At 44.9% G+C, this 23,810-nt stretch overlaps 1 protein-coding gene across 1 annotated transcript in view; it reads left to right on the forward strand.

The window, feature by feature from the left end:
* LOC124258931 (transformation/transcription domain-associated protein-like) overlaps positions 1–23,810 on the forward strand; it is a 105,368-nt gene that overhangs the window by 67,688 nt on the left and 13,870 nt on the right. Inside the window, 19 exon segments of the mRNA XM_046692991.1 lie at positions 6,874–7,092; positions 7,600–7,832; positions 8,847–9,133; positions 9,136–9,194; positions 9,395–9,640; positions 10,747–10,857; positions 14,390–14,572; positions 15,420–15,569; positions 16,230–16,349; positions 17,131–17,274; positions 17,463–17,603; positions 18,569–18,727; positions 19,195–19,290; positions 19,788–19,922; positions 21,123–21,224; positions 21,527–21,622; positions 22,177–22,413; positions 22,574–22,686; positions 23,529–23,640. Coding sequence (XP_046548947.1) covers positions 6,874–7,092; positions 7,600–7,832; positions 8,847–9,133; positions 9,136–9,194; positions 9,395–9,640; positions 10,747–10,857; positions 14,390–14,572; positions 15,420–15,569; positions 16,230–16,349; positions 17,131–17,274; positions 17,463–17,603; positions 18,569–18,727; positions 19,195–19,290; positions 19,788–19,922; positions 21,123–21,224; positions 21,527–21,622; positions 22,177–22,413; positions 22,574–22,686; positions 23,529–23,640 — 2,943 coding nt within the window.

Below are 23,810 nucleotides of genomic sequence, written 5' to 3' on the forward strand. Positions count from 1 at the left end.
CTACCGACACGATGAGTGTAAAAGAGTCTCAATCTGTATGTATGGTTCCTTTTCACGCACGGGCGCTAGATGGACGCCATATGTGGATATTTTCATTCATCTTTTGTTGTAACTTTGCCGTGGGTTCTCTGTTTTCCAGCCATGTGGCAGGCAAAATGGCGGACCGCGATCGGGTTTCCTTTGCTATATGTTCTTGGTAGCTTGTAGTAGGGAGTTCATATATTATGTTTGCATATTATATGGTAGGCTTGCCTAAATTCTCTTCTTTCAGCTTAATTTGTGGTAAGTCGTTGTTGAGTAATTTTGATAGTGTTCGCTTCAGATCACCAACTTTACTCTATCACTAGTACACGAGCAGGGGTGGCTAGCCTTTTTTCTGCTTTGCATTGTATGTTTAGTATTTAAATGGCTGTAGCTTGTAGCATTTATATATCGCCCGTATGGATTATTCTTGCTATTACTTGTGTTTATGTGTTTGCTGCTTCACAGTTCCTGCTAGTAACACTGGCGTGGTTCTGTTTGTTGCAGTTTACACCCTGTGCGTTGCCATGCACACTACCGCCACAGGATGGTTATAAAGTGTGCCTCCGTGTTTAGCCGCGGACGCCAACGACGCATCAAGGATGCTCATAATAAACGCCTTTAAGGCCAATATTACTGTTACATTATGTTGTATTATGTACATATTTCATACGCTTACACAATAACGTATTCATTCTGCGAGCCACGCCGAGATTCTCTTCCGGTTACACGCAGATTTTATGTTTTTCACTAATTCGCTTCCAGGCGGGGATAACATTTGATAAAAGGTTTCCTAAGGAAATCCCTTTATCGCTTCCCCGAAACAATGTTGCTGACTTAAATATGACTCAATTTGCTTCACTATTGCAGCAACATATTCTTCAACATAATGTCAATTCGATGATTGATAGCGATGAGCGTCCGCCCGTATGAGCTCGCCTCGCAGTGTTGATCTCGGCTGTAAGTTCACCAGGTGTCGCCTGTGGTGAAATTCACCATTGACACGGTGCTGTCTGGGTTCCGCAAGGAGCTCCAGCACGCCTGTCGCCGGGGTGGATCGGACGATCTGGGGTTGAAGGCGCGCCCGAGCTCTGCTCGAGAACGCCCTCCCAGGCAGCTTTGATCCTGGCTTCGCTCAGGTGATGGGTGCCTTCGCACCTTGTGGCTACCTAGCTTCCGGGCTCAGGTTCGCCACGGGCCTCGGCGCCGGGCGATGCAGGTTTTGCCCTGTCTTTCTGGTGCCCTGACTGGCGGTCGCCAGGCGCAGACCAGCTCGGGACACCTCGCGCTTCTTCGCACCTTGTGGCACCTAGCTTCGGCTCAGGTTCGCCACGAGCCTGGCCGGGCGATGCAGGTTTCGCCTCTGCAGGTTTTGCCCTGGTGCCCTGACTGGCGGTCGCCAGGGCCCACACCAGCCTCGGGACACCTCGGCGCCATCGGGTCAGTCGGGCTGCCCGGAAACCTGTATAGCGCAGGTTCCTCGGCGCCTGTCTGGGTTCCACTGAGCTGCCGCATCACCTCGGGCGCCCAAAGTCTACCTGTGTCCACCAGGGGCAACCTGCATTGCCAGGCTACTCCCTTTGTGTCTCGACTGCAGATCGGATTAGCATCGACCTGGGCTTCGCCCCGCACGAGCAGATCCCCGGCGCTGTTAGCCTCAGGTCTCGCCTGATGTCTATCGATGCCCTGGCCAAGCGCCGCTGAGTGTGACGAAGCTGCCATCACCTCGACGCCGAGGTCTAACCCGCCGCACTTACACCAGGGGAGCCCTGCATTGTCAGGCCACTCCATAATGTTGGGGATCGGGTTCGATCTCGAACCACCGACCCGAAAGACTGACGCATACATACATGTGTATGTATGGGTATTTATATAGCCATAGGCTATGTTTGACTATACGCCAGCGCTTTTGAGAGTACTTGGGGAAACCTGATTTATCAGGCTACTCCTACGCAGTTCGGATCGGGTTCGTCTAGAACAGCTGAGCTGCCGGCTCTGGATTCTCTGAACCTCGCGGGTAGCCGACCCAGGCTTCGCACTGGTAGGGCTTAGATTCCCGACAACGGTAGTTCAGGTCTCGCACCGTAGTTCAGGTCTCGCCTGATGTCTATCGACGATTGACCTAGATGCCATTGAGTGTGCCGGGTGTGACTGTCACCTCGCCGCCATTCGAGGTCTGTCTGAGTGCTTGTGAAACCTTGATTGTCAGGTTTCTCACATGTGCCTCGGAATCGGGTTCAGGCTCGCACAGTGGACAAGTCGATTTGAGCTCTCGCTCATTTTTACTTTGAACTTACCACTAAGTAGGTTCGCCCCTGAGGGCAAGTGCGCGAGATAGAATCGCTGCTGTGTTGCCGCGGAGGTGTTGTCCATGTCGACTCACCCGAACCGTTGGAGTTCGGCCCCCGAGGGAAGCCTCGCTTCCAGCACGCATCCGGACAAGGCCTCACACTCTACCGCCAGTTCTGCCGCTGTTTCCCCTTCACAGCTCAACGCTGTATGCTCCACTGGCGATTCTCTCAGCTGCTGAGGGAGCTGGTGGAAAGGGAGAGAGCCGGTGGATTTTTTTCGCCGGGCTAATCTGGGCGGTATCTGACGGGGCAACTCTCATCTGGCTAGGGACTGCTTTGTAGCTGTGCCAGTCAAATGATGAGGGCGGTTATGGGCATATACCGACAGTTTCGAGGAATACGGAAGTTTGTTGAGCTTCTCGCTACTTCCTCAGGTGCTCCAGGCATCGCAACCGCTAAGTTGCCGACCGCTGGGTTACTTATATTCTGCCGCAAACACGGGCGGAGCGCATTACACTCCTGTGTCGGCTTCCCCGAGACGGGCGACAATACCTCGTGCCGGTGATCCAGTCTTTGCTGGGGTAGGCAAACCAGTGTGGTGGTTTCCAATGGTCAGGAATATGTGGGTTTGACTCCACTTATTTCATAGTTGCCATTACTTAACGGAATGTTCAGACCCATTCTCATCTGAGAGCTGAACAAGTTTATAGAGGTACTGTCCTTCAAGATGGAGACACCGCGCCGGGGTGATCTCATCTGCTGCCGGAGACAGGGATTGGCGCGACGCCAATCGACGCAGGTCGCGCACTCCTTGTTCCATTGCACCCTGATTTCAAGATTTACCTTCGGCTTCTTGTTTGACGGACGTATACCAGTTTCGTGCTCTCTCTTTAGGCTACATTACGTGCCAAGGGTGTTCACCAAATTGAGGTTTATTACAGCTCAGATAGCCAGATCGCAGTGCCGTGTTGTCACCCGCATAGGCTTACTGACTCATCGCGGGTTTCAGATAACTGTTGAGTCTCGACCTCACCATCAGTTACTTAAAACTGGGCGGAATTGTCAACCTCACGCAGTCAGATGGACAGACGCCAGGCGCTCTCCGAGGGTCCCCACCCCTGAGACACCGCCGCCTCAGTCCAGCCAGATACATCCCTACCGGGTTAGGGCGATGTTCTGGGTGACCTGCAGCCTCTTGAGACTAAGTCACAACCCGCACATCAATGTGTTGGATTTGACAGCAGTCAGGTTGGTGTTCGATCCCCCGCACCGGATCTCGAATTACCTCTTCGCCAGACATTCTCACTCTGCACGGGCGCTACACTTAATCCTCGGATTCACTGGGCGGCTTGGCCTCTGTCGGGTATAACACACGAATTCCTGCAACCGCTGCAGACAACAATTCTGCCTGGGATTCGACACTCGCCTCAGTGTGTTGATAGGTGGGGGCTGCTGGTGTGCAGAAAGGGGATTTCATAATCCCTATTCTGGCGGACTTAGTTCGATATTGGAGTTACTATAACCCTCGCTTTGGTTGAGAGCCTTATGACCTCCACCATTGCCGGGTACTCCATGGCTATTTCCACGCTTCACACCTCGCTCGATGGTGCTCTGCCTAGGCAGCATCCCTCGCATCGCGCCGTAGCTGGCATGAGCAGGGTTCGATCACTTCGCCGGGCTTAATTCAGCCCGCCTTTAAAATTGCCACTTATTCACAAATGGCTGTCTGGCTCCTAATTTTTCAAGTATATCGTCTCTCTCACTTCACTTGTTGACGGGAAGACTAATTTTACTTGTTGTGGTGAACTCTGGTAGAAGGGTCGGGTACATCCATGCGATTCCCACTGACCCCGACACTGACAGTATTTTATACTGATCATGTCCAGACTCGACTCGATACCTACCACTCTCAGTGCGATATTGCTTTCCACGCGACTGCTCATATCGCACTTCCACTCCCTTTACCCCAGCCTTTCCGCGACTGGGGACCAATCTTTCGATTGCTCACCCGCGCCTGTCACTTAACTTAACCAACAAAAGGGATCCGTGACGGTACCCATGTGTGCTGTTTGGTGGTATGGAAGACTGGGGAGTCTGCTAGCAAGCGACTTTATCTCGCTGGCTTGTTTCCGTAATTGTATGGTTACAATGATACGGTTTACCTCCAGGGGTTGAAGGCAGACTGGTAGGGCAGATGCCGCTTTGTTGACAATACACAGCCGCACTGCTCAATGAAGAGATCGGTTCTGTCGCTTCTTGGAGCCAGCAGAACGCCTTCATTCGCCATTACCAACTTGACACGATTCTAAGGATCGTGCTCGGTTCGGTTCTTCGTTCTCTCCAGTGGAGAGTGACTCCGCCACCCTGACCAAGTTAGTAACTGGTCATTGGTATCGGTTCTGTGTTCAATGTCCATATATTTCATATCACTACATCAGATTAACCTTACCATCCTTCGGTTGGGTCGGTTTGGTGTACATACGCCCCTTTACGCCCCTTCGAGGGCGAGGTCCGCTTTTGAACGCTTTAACCAGTCATATGTTATTAACCCGCCTTTGCGACGGAATTGGGTGCTAATCCCCACGGGCACTGTTTGGTATGCCTCTCTTCGCCGCATGTCACGCGACCAGGTTAGTGTAATGGTGAGCCAACATATGTTCGCCACGCCGCTATTCAGGGATTTTTGTACGCTTACAGTTTTTTCCCTCTTCCGAGCCTTCGGCATTTGGGAGTCTGTGTTAATCAGCTTTGTGGGATGGTGGCCTACACTTACCCTCCTCACCGAGAGTGTTTGGTGGGGTGTTTTTCACTGCATAATGCATGCATGCTTGTACTGCTCGATTTCAGAAAGTTTTAGCGAGGCTAATAATTCTCTGGGTTTTATCGAGGTCCCGGCTAGCCCTCTTCCAAACAGGGGCTGCATCTCGCATTAGTTTGCAGTACTTATTAGCCTCGACTCCTGGGTTATTGGCTTTGTAGCCGCTTAAATTTTTTACGCTTTCTCTACCCTTATACCTACCGCCACGCCATTGTCTGGCTGGGGCTATATTAGGGTTGGGAGTTGTTTCACATGTCCCCATACATTCCTTCCATTGTAATGGTTAGCGGGTTTTATGTCATTGATATTGAGCCAATTGACATATAAGCTTGGACTCTCTAGTTCTCACCGGCCTGATTGACATCAGCGGTCAGGTGGCTCGGTGTTTTCTATTTCAGATCGGGTTGCAGATTTCACTCCACCACGGGTTTAGTTGTTGCCAGACAGAATGCCACTCCCGCCTCAAATATCTTTGGGAGTCTGTCATATGCTTATATGTACCCCAAGGAGGACTTCTTCTGAAAAAGAATTATACAAACCTGTAGAGGTTATGAATTCTTTGAAGAAAGTCCTCCTTGGGTATACACCCGCCCCCTCATTCTGTCTGACACGCTCAGCATGAAAAGTGAGGTAATGAGGTAGACGGCGAGAGTTACCTGCTCTTGGCTGTGTTGGTCCGGTGGGGCCCTGTAGGGGTGGTCTCACAAGACAAAACGAGTTTTTTGTTTTGTAAATATTTTATTAAAAATATAGTTACAACTGTCGTAGGATTTAAAATGGACATTTTAATGCTTATATGTACCCCAAGGAGGACTTTCTTCAAAGAATTCATAACCTCTACAGGTTTGTATAAATTTGTGCAATACGATACATATCTCGATGCAATATGAATGATACGATTCATATCCCCAAACAGTGAGAACAATATGATACATGTCATGATACAATGTATGTGATACGATTCATATACCCATACAATGAGAACAATATGATACATATCTCGATGCAATATGCGTGATACGATTCATATCCCCAAACAATGAGAACAATATGATACATGTCATGATACAATGTATATGATACGATTCATATCCCCATACAATGAGAACAATATGATACATGTCATGATACAAAGTATGTGATACGATTCATATCCCCAAACAATGAGAACAATATGATACATGTCATGATACAATGTATGTGATACGATTCATATCCCCATACAATGAGAACAATATGATACATGTCATGATACAATGTATGTGATACGATTCATATCCCCAAACAATGAGAACAATATGATACATATCTCGATGCAATATGCGTGATATGATTCATATCCCCATACAATGAGAACAATATCATACATGTCATGATATAATGTATATGATATGATTCATATCCCCAAACAATGAGAACAATATGATACATGTCATGATACAATGTATGTGATATGATTCATATACCCATACAATGAGAACAATATGATACATATCTCGATGCAATATGCGTGATACGATTCATATCCCCATACAATGAGAACAATATCATACATGTCATGATATAATGTATGTGATGCAGTACATATCCAAACAATGTTCAAATCAATTCTGATCACTGGATTGTATGTCCAGACAGGATTATATATATATGCTGTCATCATTATGAGCTGTAATATTGCTGAACACCATTAAACAACACACAAACATTTTCATGCTTACATTGCTATCTTGTTGCTGTCAGGTAAATGAAGCATCTGCTTCTGTTGGTTCACCTGGGGAGCTGCTGTCAAGGAAGTGTGTGTCCTTGCTCAAGGTCGTGCTGCGAGCAGACGTGTGGCTAAACACGGAGCTCAAGTTGGCCTGGTTCGATAAGCTCCTGACAACTGTAGAGAACCATCAACCCAACTTCTCCAACATTTGCACAGCTCTGGAGCTGCTCACCTTTCTGCTGAACATCCTGGTGAGTTTGATTGTGGATTATTGTTAGGGCTGGCTGTCATAGAGATCGATCATCGTGTAATGAATATCGATCGATTATCGATAAATATAGAAGTAACTTTGAGCAAAAATGACAAAAAAATCTGAATGAAATCAATATATTTCTAATCAGTGGTAAATGGTGACATATTAAGGCTTGGATTACCAACAAAACGCCATCCTGAACATACTTTAGGAGCAGTCATGAATGAAAACCGAACTTTGTATATTTCCTGAGTAAATTTATAAATCATTTCAACACAGTATTTCATTTACGATATCGTTTACACAATTTTCATGTGAATACTCCTTAATAATGATTCCCATCAAGGATATTTCTGGTTGTTAATCTCTGTAGCCAACCCTAATTATTGTACCCCATGGTGTCATGCCATTGCTCCTTTGCCGTTTCCTGATTTACAGACTTTCGTTATATTTCTGGAACGTTGCAAACTGTGGCTGTGAACAACATTCACTTGTTAAATTTCAGAAAAAAGACACAATCCTGACGAGCTTCAAGCCCCTCCAGCGAGGTATCGCTGCCTGTATGACCTGTCCCAACACCAAGGTGATCCGGGCCGTACACAGTCTGCTGTCTCGGCTGATGAGCCACTTCCCTACGGAGCCCGTCACATCCAATGTTGCCTCCAAGTACGAAGAGCTGGAGTGCCTCTACGCCTGTGTCAGCAAGGTGGTCTACGAGGGACTCACCAACTATGAGAAGTAAGAACATGGTTGTTGGCGAATGTGGGTCATTATGTTTCGTTAGAAACAGACCTTTGCTAATCGAAATTGGAATAAGAATTCAATTTGGTCAAGACCTGGAAAAAAGTTTGGTTTCAGGTCTATAAAAAAAATAGAAAATATTCAAATTGCTGAATGTCCTCTAAAATGGTAAAAAAGTGTGTCTTGACACAAACAATGTTCCATTTGAGCATCACATAGTAATTATTTTGAAGCAACTGCCTGTTCAAGATTTCTTTTAGAAGCATGTAGAAGTTGGGAAGAATAACATCTATGAATGAACAAATTACAATATGGAGCGATGTTTCAAATAATTTTCTGACATCATTATCAAGCAATCGATCACTTGCACCAGACACTGATCCTAGTTGTATAAAGAAGCTGTTCATCCGTATACCTTCTTCTTCCCCTGTTCGAGTGTGTGTGTGTGTGTGTGTGTGTGTGTGTGTGTGTGTGTGTGTGTGTGTGTGTGTGTGTGTGTGTGTGTGTGTGTGTGTGTGTGTGTAGCCTAATGGTTAAAGCGTTGGCTCGTCATGCTGAAGACCCGGGTTCGATTCCCCACATGGGTACAATGTGTGAAGCCCATTTCTGGTGTCCCCCGCCATAATGTTGCTGGAATATTGTTAAAAGCGGCGTAAAACCAAACTCAGTCAGTCAGTCAGTCAGTCAGTCAGTCTTCCCCTGTTCAAGACACTTTTCAGCTGTGAAGGTCCTTATTAGAATTAGTTTTCAGCACCCCATGCTTTTCCTAAGAGGCAACTAATTGGACTGGATGGTCAGACATGCTGACTTCGTAAAAGTCATGTCCCAATTTCACAGATCGATGCTCATGATAGCGATCACTGGATTGCCTGGTTCGGATGTGGTTATATACAGACTGCCATCATATAGCAGGAATATTGCTGAATGCAGCTTTAAACAACAAACTAAACGAAAGTCAAGACTCTTTTGATACTCATGATATATTGTACATCTGTACTCCATGATTTCCAGAGCGACCAATGGCTCCCCATCTCAGCTGTTCAGCACACTAATGATTCTAAAGGCAGCCTGCATGCACAACCAGTGCTACATTGACCGCCTCATCACGACGTTCATGAAGGTGCTGCACAAGATGGCGCGGGAACACCTGACCCCCACAACCCCCGAGGCCAGCCCCGGGGTGGCTAGCGAGCTGCTGATCGTCAGCCTCGACCTGGTGAAGAACCGAGTGGGTGTGATGAGTCTGGAGATGAGGAAGAGTTTCATTGGTCAGATCCTGGTGGGGCTGATCGAGAAGACACCGACAACAAGGTGATGAAAGCAATCACAAAGATGGTCGAGGACTGGGTCAAAATCAAGGTCAGTGATGTTTATGCTTAAGCTGCGAGTGAGTGAGTGAGTGAGGGAATGAGTCAGGTTTGCTTCAACAGACATTGAGGAACACCTTTGTTTCAGTTTTTAGCCATCACTCATGTTATTACTGATGATTGTCAACCTTTAATGAAATGGCCATTTTCATGATATTGCTCTTGTTCATTATTTCTCGAACCCATTTTCAGACTCCAATTGCCATCAACCAGTCTCCCATTATCCGCGAGAAAGCCATCTTGTTGATGAAGCTTATGCAGAATGTGGAGAAGCGTTTCCCTGATGATCAGGAGCTGAACGCCCAGTTCCTTGACCTTGTGAACTACATCTATAGGGACGACAGCCTACAGGGGAGCGAACTCACATCTAAACTGGAACCAGCTTTCCTGGCGGGTCTCCGGTGTAACCAGGCTCCGATCAGACAGAAGTTTGTGGAGGTGAGAATGCTGGGATGTATTTCCTTGTTAACGTGGGCTGCTATGTTTGTAAGGTTCTGTGGTGGTGGTGGAATTGGGTTTAACGTCGTACTTGAGAATATTTCGCTCATATGACGACATGCGTGTGTGTGTATGTGCGGCTGCTTGTACTAGCCCAGACTTAAGCTGGTTTTATAGTGCTAGCCCACTGAGATACCATGCCGCAGTGAAGCATGAATACCCCACTCAGACACATTGTACTGACTCCGAGTCGACCAGTCCTTGTTGTACCCATTAATGCCAAGTGCCAGACAGGGACCAACAAGTACCATATTTTAACGTCTTTTTGGTATATTGCGGTCGGGGATCGAACCCGCGACCTTCCGCTCTCCGTAAGGTTCTGTGCTGAATAAAGGTTAAGGTGAAATGATTGAGTAACTTTCCGATGTCTGCACGTTGAGTAGTACTCAGAGATGAATGTTCACTTGATGTGATGGGACATTACATTGCTTCATTATTGAGCACAAACTGATAACAATGCAGTATCTGAACAATAAACTGACTTCAGAGAAGTTTGTCTTTACCTGACAGGGGTGGAAATAACTCATTGCCCGACGTCCGAGTCCAGTGTTTTTTTCTGTCGGCAAGCAAATTTGTATATCACACTGTACTCGTGTCCAGTTGACTTTCCAATGTTAATTATGTTGTTTATTTAAAAAATCAGCAAGAAAACGGTCGGTATAGTGGGAAAATTATCAGGGCAAGTGACTTAACATGTCCCACTGTACCGGAGTACACTATCAATTTTAAAGTTATTTCCACCTGACTGACTGAGTATGGTTTTACGCCACTTTTAGCAATATTCCAGCAATATCACCAGAAATGGGCTGCACACTTTGTACCCATGGGGGGAATTGAACCCGGGCCTTCGGTGTGACAAATAATGCTTGAACAACTAGGCTACCTCACCGCCCCTGTCTATACCAGAAGTACAGTTGATAAGTTTCACTTTTCAGTCCTGTCATTCACGCCTTCACCACTCTTTCAAAATATGACCACTTTCTGAATAGATTGGTTCAAGTAAACCTTTTGCTCTGTGTCATGATTTACCAACTTGACATTTCCAGGTGTTTGAGAACAGCATCCAGCGGCGAGTGTTTGACCGTCTGCTCTACATCACCTGCTCTCAGAACTGGGAGGCTATGGGGGCTCACTTTTGGATCAAACAGTGCACAGAGGTGAGTCAGTCATCATGTCTTGTAGCTTTACAATGTGTTTGTTAAGTTAGCTGAGAGGTCTTACGTAGTTATCTATGTTATCTGGTATTTGCAGGCCAGGTCTATAACAGTAGGGTTTCTCCTTCAGTCAAGTTGCAGTTATTTTTGTCAACAGGTGTCCAAGTTGTTGTCAGATCTTCTACAGTTGTATTTGTTTTCAAACCTCCCTCAGTCAAGTTAGCTGATAGGTCTCCTGCATATATTTTGTTGGTACAAATTAATACACAAGTCCAGGAAGTGAGTTTCGATGTCCAGGTCTTATGTCTATCTAAGACATCATATATATCCAAACTTTTAATTTTTTCTTAACCTGACTCATGATCTTTTGCTTATATCCCTTTTCCTTGCGAATGGTAGTGGAACACTTGAATCCCTTTAAGTTCCCGAAGCGGACGAGTTACCTCCCTTTTCCCGTATAAACAGTCATGTGACCAGCCTTACTGGGAATACGTGAATTATATCACTGAACAAGATTTTACACTTGGAGCAACCCTTATTCAAGAGGCTTATATGAGCGGCATAGAATTACGCGTGCTTTTACTCAACCAACTAATTGCATCAGATTTTATGGAGGCCAACTTGCTACAACACCGGTGACGTCATGCTTGGAAGCTGATTGGTCCACGTCATACAACGCCTCCCACTGACAGAGCAGGCTCCAGCATGTTTACTGTTTTGTAAACAAACCTGTGGGACGGGGCAGCCTTGGAAACAGTATGCAACTACAGCCTGTTATCATCATGGGAATCTAATAGATGTCTAGCCTTGACAGCAGGATAAACGATGTTTATTCTGGAAGTTGTCGCTGATAAAAGTCGGTATGAGTACCTGTCCCCTGCGATGCTACACTGGAGCCAGCCTTGCTATAAATAGACAACGCTTTTCGATGCATGCTGATCAACACAGATCGCCTGCACAGATCTTCCAATGGAACGTCCTACCGTTTGGAATATCGTCGGCTCTATGATTATTCATACGAATTACCAAGCCTATCAGCACCTATCTGCAACATCAAGGTCTACGCAGACCTGGTTATCTGGACAACGGCATACAGGTTCTTCAAAGTGCCAATCAACTCAGACAGCAGCTGAACTTCACAATTAATATGCTCACGCAACTAGGATGGCTAGTGAACCTGATGAAGTTGGAGTTAGAATCAAAACAAGATCTCCAATTGCTGGGAATAAGAATTATCACAACACAGAATCGAATTGTGGTCCCAGAAGATCACTGGGTCAAGATACAAGCCATGATTCCACAAGCAGTCATCTCTCCGTTAACACTACGAACATTGGAATGTCTACTCGGCTATACTAACCTCGGGCGCAGGACTTGACTACGCTACAGGAAGGTTACAACTAAGGCTGCTGACAAAACATCTGGACAGCATCAACCCTATCTTGCTGCCAGACAATCTCAAGAGGTACCTATTTTGGTGGACCCACAGGTCGAATCGTCTGCGTGGAGGACTTATTTTACAAGAGCCAGTATTTTTGACACACATCTCTACTGTGACGATCGATACATCTACTGTAACCTGTATGATGACAAATGGCTGAATTTCGAGACTTATGCAAGGCGGAAAGGCTTCACTGCAATAAAAGCTACTCATCCTCAAGTGGTGGAATACCTGTGTCATCTTAGACAGACTAGACATCTGAAAGGTTCCACATTATCTACATACCTTGCCGCCATCAGTACAGTGATTACCATGAAAACAGGCATCAAGTTGACAGAAGTACCGGAATTACTTGCTCTGCTGAGATCTTTTAAACTGGAGGACCAGCAAAAGAAGTTCAGAGCTTTGGCCTGGGATCTGAATGTAATTCTACGTCATCTTACAAGTGATGCATACGAACCTCTAGATCATATTACCTTCAAGCTGCTGACACAGAAGACTCTGTTCCTCCTTGCGCTAGCCACGTCAGCTCGGATATCAGAGATGCATGCACTGGACTTTGGTCGAACCACATTCAACACAGGGCAACATGCTGCAGTTCATCTAGGACTTAGAGCGGGACTTCATTGCCAAGAACCAACTACTTGGTCAGCCTTATAGACAGTTCCATGTACCAGCCGCTATCTACAATCCTCGGACCAGAGGATGTAGAAGACCTATCCTTGTGTCGGTCAGAGCCCTGAAGATATATCTTCAAAAGACTGACACAAGGAGAAAAAGAATCAAAGCGCCTGTTTGTCCCATTATCAACAGAGACATCAGCAGAAGTCTCAAAAGCGGCGATATCGTTCTGGATGAGAGCCGTCATATTGAGAGCCTATAAAAGCAGCAGGACTAGAACCTCCTAGAGCTTCCAACCCACACGAAGTCAGAGCACTGTCGCCAACACTGGCTCTGCATGGAAATTGCTCTATACCAGCAATTATGGAGGGCTGCTTTTGGAAGTCGGACACGGTGTTTGCCAACCACTACCTCCAAGACATAGCCACTGAAGACGTCTCAGGCATTCACCAATTTGGGCCTCTTGTTGTAGCACAGCAACTAACGGTTCCTCAAAGGCGCTGAGTTGGAAAATCTCACCCTTTATCACGTTGACTTGTTGATAACTTTTACTAAGGAAAAAGTATTACTTGAAAGTCCATGCTCACAGTCTAGGACAGGCTAGCATGAGTGATTAATGATCCTGTACGGGTAAAGATCTTACCTGTACGTGAAGAGGTCGCAACTCATTTATGATAAAGATCTTATCATAATCTATGGGTTGTTATGAGATATCTAGTAGTAAGAAGATACTAGTTTATCTGTAGCCACATGAATCAACATGATTCAACTTGTCTGAGACTGAAGTAAGACAAGAAAGTGGTCCCCGAAAGGTTATAGCGGAAGTTGGAAGAATAGGATCGGAAGTGCCGTTTCACAGAGTTCCCATGGGGGATACAGGGACGTATCTAAGGACAGCTGATGAATCCCGCGAAGTAATGACCCACCACCAATCGGTCCGGAATCTATAAGCAAAAGATCATGAGTCAGGATAAGAAAAAATATGTAATTTTTTAAGTAAACTTGATATTTTTATACTTATCCTGACTCATGACGAGAAGCCCTCCCAACCTCCACGCTGGAGACACTTTGGATTTCACAGCAGATCCAAGTGCATGGGCAGAATATCAGGAGAGAGTGACAAGTAAGGCTGGTCACATGACTGTTTACGCGGGAAAAGGCAAAAGGGAGGTAACTCGTGGGTGAGTGTATTTTTACGTCCGCTTCGGGAACTTCAAGGGATTCAAGTGTTCCACTACCATTCGCAAGGAAAAGGGAGATAAGCAAAAGATCATGAGTCAGGATAAGTATAAAAATATCAGTTTTACTTGAAAAATTACATAATTGTTTTAGCACTGGTTGAATTTGGAAGCATATCGGTATTAGATTGTATGATACCATAAATGTCACACTGTTGGTTTAGAAGTTTTTCCTCTGAGTTAATTGAGGAGATGCTTCATGTGCCCGGTTGTTTAAGTCTCCGCCTGCTTCCAGCTGCTGCTGTCTGTGGCAGTCAACGGCATGACCATCAACAGCTCCTCACCCATGAACCTCCTGCCATCCGCCTGTTCCGTCGTCAATCTCGCTGACAGCCATGACCGTGCCACCTTCGCCATCGTCAGCAAGATGAAGGAGGAGCCCATGGATGTAGAGTCCATAGACTCCAATAAAGAAGAGGTAAGATTCCGTAGACTCCAACTAAGACGACAGCAAAGATGATGTAAGAGTCTGTATATTCCATTAAAGAAGAGATAAGACCTCATAGAGGGTGCACATTCTCAGTAAATATCTACAGTAAAGTCATTTTAGATTAAAACAAAAGTAAAACTTTCGAACACACGTTGCACGAACTAGGATGTTGTTGGTGTGAGTGAGTGAGTATAGTTTTACGCCGCTTTAGCAGTGTTCCAGCAATATCACAGCAGGGGACACCGGGGCTTCGGCTTGACGAGCCAACGCTTTAACCACTAGGGGCTACCCCACCGCCCCTCATTGGTGTGAACCTGTGAAGATCTGGGTTAGAATGAACTTTCAGTAACCCATGCTTGTCGTAAGAGGCGACTATCGGGATCGGGTGGTCAGGCTCGCTGGCTTGGTTGACACATGTCATCGGTTCCCAATTGTGCAGGTCGATGCTCATGCTGTTGATCACTGGATTGTCTGGTCCAGACTTGATTATTTACAGACCGCTGCCATATAGCTGGAATATTGCTGAGTGCGGCGTAAAACTAAACTCACTCACTCGCTCATTGGTGTGAACTGAGCACACACTGAAACATGGACAGTGCACATCACCATGAATATCCTACTTCCAGAATTGCCCCTTACTGTACAGATATTACTTACAACATTAACCAAAACACAGAAGTGATGTACAGACAGAAGACAAATCTAACAGGTGATGAAGTATTAAGTAAGGCTCTCATGTGATTTGAAGGGTATGGTATTGGAATGTTTTATGAGTCTCACCTTTCACAGCTTTTAAATTTTACATCTACAACTGATGGTGTGTGTGTGTGTCTAGGAGGAGATTGACATGGAGCTGTCAGGGGTATCATCAGATGAGGCGTTATCTAAAGATGTTCCCAAGCGAGATCCCCAGGACCCCAAGCACAGCCTCCAGACCCTGCTGCAGAGGGAGGCCAAGTTCCTGGAAACCTGTCGAGAAGTGAAGGTAGGAGCGATCTCCTTGTACCAGGGATCTCGGGGTAGAGTTGGTTGGCAGTGTTTGCTTATGTATGTCTGGGTCAGAGCCTACATTTTCTTCGCTCTCTTGGAGCTAAGATAGTCGTAAGTTAATGTTAATGTATGGCACTTACAACTATCTTGGCTCTAAGAGAGCTTCTAAAATCTAGGCTCTGACTATGATAAAAATGCTTTGTACAACTGCACTCTGGTTAATTGTGTGTCATTGTATGCAATGGTTAATTGTGTGTCGTACGCAATGGTCAATTGTGTGTCATTGTACGCAATGGTTAATTGTGTGTCATTTATGCGATGGTTAATAATTGTGTCATTGTCATTGTCCGATGGATAATTGTGTGTCATTGTACGCGATGGTTAATTGTGTGTCATTGAACGCGATGGTTAATTGTGTGTCATTGTACGGAATGGTTAATTGTGTGTCATTGTACGCAATGGTTAATTGTGTGTCATTGTACGCGATGGTTAATTGTGTGTCATTGTACGCAATGGTTAATTGTGTGTCATTGTACGCGATGGTTAATTGTGTGTCATTGTACGCGATGTTGATACAGCATGAATTTGAGCAGTTATGAATTGAGAGCTTGTGCTGTATGAAACATGATGTGTGATGGTGATGCTGTTGTTGCAGACGGTGCAGTACCTGCAGTCCCTGTCCCAGCTGTCTCATAGCAACACGGAGCTGGCACACATGAGCTGGCTCGACCTCTTTCCACGCATCTGGAAGATACTCTCTGAGAAACAGCAGCAGGTAGGTATTTTGTCACAGGGTAATCTCCTCAGGATATTTGGGATTGAAATTGCCGAAACAATCAACAGATTCACATCTTATATTAGTAAATGATGGTCTGTACCGAAAACGTACGAATCATCTGGCCAAAATTGTCACCTGGCATCATTTTCAGAAGATTAATGTACTAGTCCATACTAGTGTGGCGGTGTGTGGTCCTGTGCGTAGAGCTCAGGTCACAATCAGTTGAAGTTAAGCAACGGTGGTCGCGGACAGTCCTCAGATGGGTGACCGTGTTTGGCAGCTTGACTCCTGAGAGTATCTAGGACATCAGTCCTGCCCCAAAACGAAGCATATGTGATACATGTGGTCTCACCTTAGGCAAGTGAGTTAAAGCAACCAATTGCCTGTGTCAACCCAGCAGTAAATTGTTACCTGGTATGATACGATGGTAGTCTGAATTTCAACCTTGAGCGCCTGACAGCGACCGGTTGTATTCTCCAAAGGGAGTGTTCTGTACTCGTTGACCAGGGGTAATATGTCAGCGCTTTGAGCATGCAATGTGCATGGATAAATGCGCAATATAAATGGACTATTATTATTATTATTATTATTATAGTGAGGAAGATAGCTTCATGATACTAAGGGTGTACTGGTTTGTGTCAGATGTTTCAAGGTTATACTTCTTGTGGGGAATCAACTGTGCCCTTGTTCTGGAAACTGTCAATCCCATGTGTGGTATATGTATGGCCATCTTACAGGAGACGCTGTTAAATGATAACAAGTCTTTATTTATTTTCAGTTGCTTGGAGCTGAACTCGTTCCCTTCTTGTGTAGTGGCAGTCACGTGATACAGAAAGACTGTCAGCCCAGCGCCGTGCACTGCTTCCTGGAGGGGCTGGCCTTGTGTGTCCCCCCGATACCCATCCGACCCTGTGTCCTGAAGGTATGTACTGCCAACTTACACAATGGTAACAATCTAGTACAACTGCAGCTATTTTTGAGTCCCAAGCCCCAAACTGTATGTTGGTGTAGTTGTCTGTTGACTGTCTCTTGTTAATCTATGGACTGTTATTTGATAGGAATTGGGTTGGTTTGAATCTGTGTGACACCACTGACCATGTTATGTTTCAGTATCTGGGTCGCACACACAACCTGTGGCACAGAGTGTGTCTGTTGCTGGAGCAGACGGCCTTCGACAACAACCCGTCTGTCCCCATCAAAAGTCGGTCCGGCAGTGAATATGAGTTCGAGCCATCAACATCACCTCAACAGGTTAGTTACAGGGATTGTGGGAATACAAGAATTATAAGAACTGTGGAATACAAGGATTATAAGAACTCTGATTGGGTAGATGAAGAATGAGGACTATTTTTATGGATATACAACTTCTTTATTCTGTATAGGCGATGTTTCGACGTAGATTCTAATGTCGTTGTCAAGCAAGTGGTACATGAGAAGTTATGTTTGGTGATATACATACTTGAGTTCGCCTCATCTCTCATCTATTGTCCAAACATCTCAAGTATGTATATCACCCAAAATTACTATACAGAATAAAGAAGTTGTATATCCATAAAAATAGTCCTCATTCTTCAGGTTTAGTCTGATTTCACTTTCTGTGAACTAACCCTTTACATCAAGGGTGTCTGCCAAGGTGAAACTATTTTCTTGATTTACAAGGATGTCAATTTTGGATAAACAAATACCATTATGTCCTTTGTCCATTTGAGATGTCATTACAATGGTTGTCTGAAGACAAGGTTTTAAGAATGGGTGGTTTTGTACTAACTGTTTCACTGTACTTAGTAATCTGGACGAATACAGTTGAGACATTTTATATACAATACAAGTAACATGCTATATAGACATGATTCATATATCTGGACATTTGTTAATCTAGACAATATAAAATGATAAAAATAATGCCTGGATTAACAGAGTTTTCACTGTTTTATACTGTTTAAGTCTGCTACAGAGTAGACAGGGTGAGTGAGTGAGTTTAGTTTTACGCCGCTTTTAGCAATATTCCAGAAATATCACGGCGGGGGACACCAGAAATGGGCTTCACACATTGTACCCATGTGGGGAACGAGCGAACACTTTAACCACTAGGCTACCCCACCACCCTAACAGAATAGACACCTGGTCAATAGTTTGCATGAAATTAATAGGAGGCCAGTCATCTTATAGAGGAAGTATGTTATTACCAGTAGACAATGGTTGAGGTTTGGTTGCAGGAGACGCTGGACGCCCTGTGTGACCTTTACCCCCTGCTGAAGGAGGAGGACATGTGGGCGGGGCTGTGGCAGAAGCGGGCCAAGTACACCGAGACCAACACAGCCATAGCCTACGAGCAGCATGGCTTCTTCGAACAGGCCCAGAATGCTTATGAAGTGGTAGGACATTGATCTTATCTTGCTTTTAAATGTTTTGCATTTCAGAAGATTTAAGAATATTTGTAAGGCTATCATTAGTTAACTTTGACATTTCTGTAATACTGAATTACTCAAATGTTTATTGCGTTTTCCTTTACCAAATTTTAATTAAATTTTAAGATGGAAATTCTAGATTCTAAATGCAATTCAAAGATTTGGAAATTTTACATCTTTAAGAAAGTGAAAATGTGTAACATGAATTTGAATTGAAATGTATTTTATTAAGTGTTTCATATGAAAGGGAATTATAGAATTTTCATGTTAGTTATTTCTAAACAAATTCTTCCTGCTCAGATACAGTTAGCCCAGAAGCAGTGTGTAATGATATTTCATTTTGCTCTTTTGCTGTTTAATCAATGTTTGGGAGAGACTGGCCAATCACAAGGTGTGTATCACACTGTATCAGTGTACTCTTGTTCTGTCATCAGGCACTGACGAAGGCTCGTCAGGATCACAACTCAGGTCCTGCCTCACCCACTGCTCTGCCGGAGTACCGCCTCTGGGAGGACCACTGGATCAGGTGAGTACCCTCACTCCAACCTTTACCCGTGAAGATCCAGGCTAGAATTGGTCTTCAGTAACCCATGCTTGTCGTAAGAGGTGACTCTTCAGTAACCCATGCTTGTCGTAAGATGGTGACTCTTCAGTAACCCATGCTTGTCGTAAGAGGTGACTAACGGGATCTGGTAGTCAGGCTCGCTGACTTGGTACACATCGTATCCCAGTTTAGTTGAACGATGCTCATGATGTTGATCACTGGATTGTCTGGTCCCGACTTGATTATTTACAGACCACCATATTGCTGGAATATTGCTGAATGCGGCGTAAAACTTAACTCACTCACACTGTTGTTCAATGTTTTGAGACTTTAAGGTTGAAGCTTTTATTGACTTGTCTTGATATATGTGATATCAAAAGATACTAGGCAAAGGATGAGTGAGTTCCATGAATTGTCAAGGGCTTACAGATGCTCCAAGGAGCTGAACCAGTGGGACCTGCTGCTGAGGATGTGTACTTACAGATGCTCAAGGAGCTGAACCAGTGGGACCTGCTGCTGGAGTACGCCAACTCGAAGGGCAACACCAACCCCTACCTGGTCCTGGAGAGTGCGTGGAGGGTGCCCAACTGGGCCCTCATGAAGGACTCCCTGGCACAGGTACGCCAGCTGTCTCAACTGTTGATCTTACATGACAACATAGACATAGAAGTGAAGAGTCTTTGTCACTGCCCACTGTATCCCAATACAGTCAAACACGCCTGTGTCCCAATTGCATAGACCCGTGAAGATCGAGGTTAGAAGTGGTTAGAATTCAGCAACCCATGCTTGTTGTCAAAGGTGACTAATTAGATCAGCCCGTGACTAATTGGATAAGATGGTGGTCAGGCTCTAGCTGACTTGGATTGACACATGTCATCGCTTTCTTGGTTGACAAATATTGCGTAGATCGATGTTCATGATGTTGGTCACTGGATTGTCTTGTCCAGACTCGATTATTTACAGACCCGACATATAGCTGGAGTAATGTTGAGTGTGGCGTTAAAGAACAAACTTTGATGGTTGTCTGGAACTTTTACTTTGCTCCCTACATATTCCTTTGTTAGTCATCATATTGCAGTTTTAGCGAACTTCAGATGTATGTTGGTTCCTTTCACTTCGACACAATTGTGTTAGGCTGTTGTTAACCAGGTTTCCAATTGGATTGATAATGCTTTAAAATTTTAGGTCTATCCTGATGATGTCATCCAATTATATGTCATGGCAGTCTAAGAACATATGGTTATCATTTGATTCCATGGTAGCAAGACCACCTCCGTGGTGTAGTGGTTAGAGCGTCCGCCTGGAGAGCGGAAGGTCGTGGGTTTGATCCACGACCGCGTCATACCAAAAAACGTTAAAATATGGTACTTGTTGGTCCCTGCCTGGCGCTCGGCATAAATGGGTACATCAAGGACTGGTCGGCTTGGAGTCAGTATAATGTGTCTGAGTGGGGTATTCATGCTTCACTGCAGCATGGTATCTCAGTGGGCTAGCACTATAAAACCAGCTTCAGTCAGGGCTAGTACAAGCAGCCGCACATACACACGCATGCACGTCGTCATATGAGTGAAATATTCTCAAGTACAACGTTAAACCCAATTTCACCTCACCTCACCATGGTAGCGATGGATGAATTATTCATGGTGTAAAAAGCCACTGAGATACAAAGCTGACACATTGGTGTCAAAATTCGTGAAAAGGTTTTATGCTTACAACTCAGTTTGTGGTCTATCATTTGGACAAGTGAAAGGGTGCAAGTTGACTTTTTATGTTTCTCTGCCAATGCCTACTAAACGTTTCACTTTTTATCTGTTGCAGGTTGAGATGAGTTGCCCCAAGGAGTTGGCATGGAGGGTGAACCTGTACCGAGGTTACATCGCCATCTGTCACCCTGACGACCACCACCTCAATATGGTCATGGTAGGTAGTTGTACAGAAAGTAGCAGCCTGTATTGTATCACAGTTTATAGGATAGACTAATTGGACGATTTCAGTGTTAGGAATTACAGGAGTCATACATTGTAAAGCAAACGTACAAAATGAATAATTGTATGGCTGAAGCTGATTTGGCTTATAAATGCAGCTTAATAGAAGTGGAAATCCACTTTATCTTTACTTCGTCCATAGCTGAGTTGTCCTGTGGTATACATGCTCGAGGTGTTATCAGGGCACAGTTGCCTCCATGTTTGAATCTGCACGTGTGTATATGTATGTTTTTCTAGATCGAGCGGCTGGTTGAGGTGTCGAGTAACTTGGCCATCAAGGAGTGGAGGAGGCTTCCCAGCATTGTCTCCAACATCCACATACCCCTGCTTCAGGTAGGCAAGATCTCATACCATAGTTAGGCAACACACTGTACTATAGTTAGGTAACATCACAATCCTTGCTGCAGGTAGGCAACATGTATTACCACAGTTAGGCAACATTTCATACCACAGTTAGCAGTGTAGGAAAGATAGCCCGTCCCAACGTCTGAGACGGGTGAATTTTGTGGAGGACGGGTTAAAAAAATATCTAGTCCGCCCTCATGTCGGGTCAATTTTAGCAAACCAATGACATATATATAATGATTATAACCTTTTTGAATATTTACTGCCGAAGGTGTTTTATTTATATTTGGAGGACAGGCTAGATTTTGGCAGGACTGGTAAAAAATTTGACCTGCCAGTCCTGTGGACAGGATAGATTTTCTCCATCTTTCCTACACTGCAGTTAGGCAACATCTCTATCCACAGTTAGGCAACTTTGTAATCCCTGCTACAGGTTGGCAACATCTTGTACCTTAACTATCAACCCAACACATTCAATCTTTTTAATGGGAAAGTCTGCAGTTTTACAATGAATAACTATGGAGATTGTTCTTTAATCATAGGCAGCTCAGCAGATCATGGAGCTGCAGGAAGCAGCTCAGATAAACCAGGGCCTGCAGCCTGGCAACATCACGCGCAGCTCATCCGTCCATGACATGAAGGCCATCGTGAAGACATGGAGGAACAGGCTGCCCATGATCTCCGACGACCTGTCTCACTGGAGTGACATCTTCACATGGCGACAGCACCACTATCAGTTCATTGTCAACCACTACGACACCCATGCCACCACAGACCCTGTAAGTTATTGTCATTTACTATGAAATCCATAAAAGCCATCATCAATCCTGTACAACACAGTTGCCACCACAGGTCCTGTAGGATATTACCAAACACTGTCAGCTAGCATTATTTCTATCTTACTTTTGATAATTTATTTAAATTATTTGTACTTTCCAGCAAAATAATCACTCCATGTTGGGAGTCCATGCCTCAGCTCAAGCCATTATCCACTTCGGCAAGATTGCCAGAAAACACAACCTCACTGGCGTATCCTTGGACTCTCTCAGCAGGTACTTACCTTTTACCTGTCCTTAGTGACAGGACCAGTTCCATAATCAAGAGAAATCTCTAAGAAAGTTTTATTGGGATTTTGAGTATGTCATGTGCCTGTTTTTATGAATCGCAATCAAATCTTTTTAGAAGGTGCTTCATGAACATGGAATCCAGGGCAAATTACGTCCAGTATATCCTATTGCTCTCATGAGCTCAGGGTAGTTACAGTCTGTAGGAGTTGATTGTAGGTCATCTTACCCTTGTGACATTGATTATTGGCTGTTGCTGTGAACACCTTGTTTGCCTGGTTCACTTAAATATAGACAGATCACATGATGTTACTGATATTCGTTTTTGTTGTGTAAGAAATTCATGTTGATTCCTTCCACTTAAAGCTGATGTATCATGTCATACCTGGCATTCTGGTATCAAACCACTGACTCACTCACTCACTCACTCACTCACTCTTGAAATAGAGAGTGGAAGGTCGCGGGTTCGATCCCCGACCGCATCATACTAAAAAGACGTTAAAATATGGTACTTGTTGGTCCCTGCCTGGCGCTCAGCATTAATGGGTACAACAAGGACTGGTCGACTCGGAGTCAGTATAATGTCTCTGAGTGGGGTATTCATGCTTCACTGCGGCATGGTATCTCAGTGGGCTAACACTATAAAACCAGCTTCAGTCTGGGCTAGTACAAGCAGCCGCACATACACATACACACGCATGCACATCGTCATATGAGCAAAATATTCTCAAGCACGACGTTAAACCCAATTCCACCACCACCACTCTTGAAATAGCTACTACATGTTCGGTGTTTCCCCGGAGTATGTACATGAGTTGTTGTGTCCCCAGGATCCACACGATACCCAGTGTCCCCATCGTGGACTGCTTCCAGAAGATCCGCCAGCAGGTCAAGTGCTACCTTCAGATGTCAGGGGTTATGGGCAAGAATGAGCTGACAGAGGTATGTATGGAGCTCAGATGGAGTGGTCATTTCATGAAGTACAAGCATACTCAGGATTATCATTTCCATTTTCGCTTGGCAATTTTTTCAAAGATTAGGGAGTGTGGGAAAGGGCTGAAAAAAATACATGACTTGGGATTAGCTGCAGGGTCCCAATCAACAAATCATTT

This window comes from Haliotis rubra, unplaced genomic scaffold (genome assembly GCF_003918875.1).
Source record: "Haliotis rubra isolate DU_JTF1 unplaced genomic scaffold, ASM391887v1 Scf702, whole genome shotgun sequence".
NCBI lineage: Eukaryota > Metazoa > Mollusca > Gastropoda > Lepetellida > Haliotidae > Haliotis > Haliotis rubra.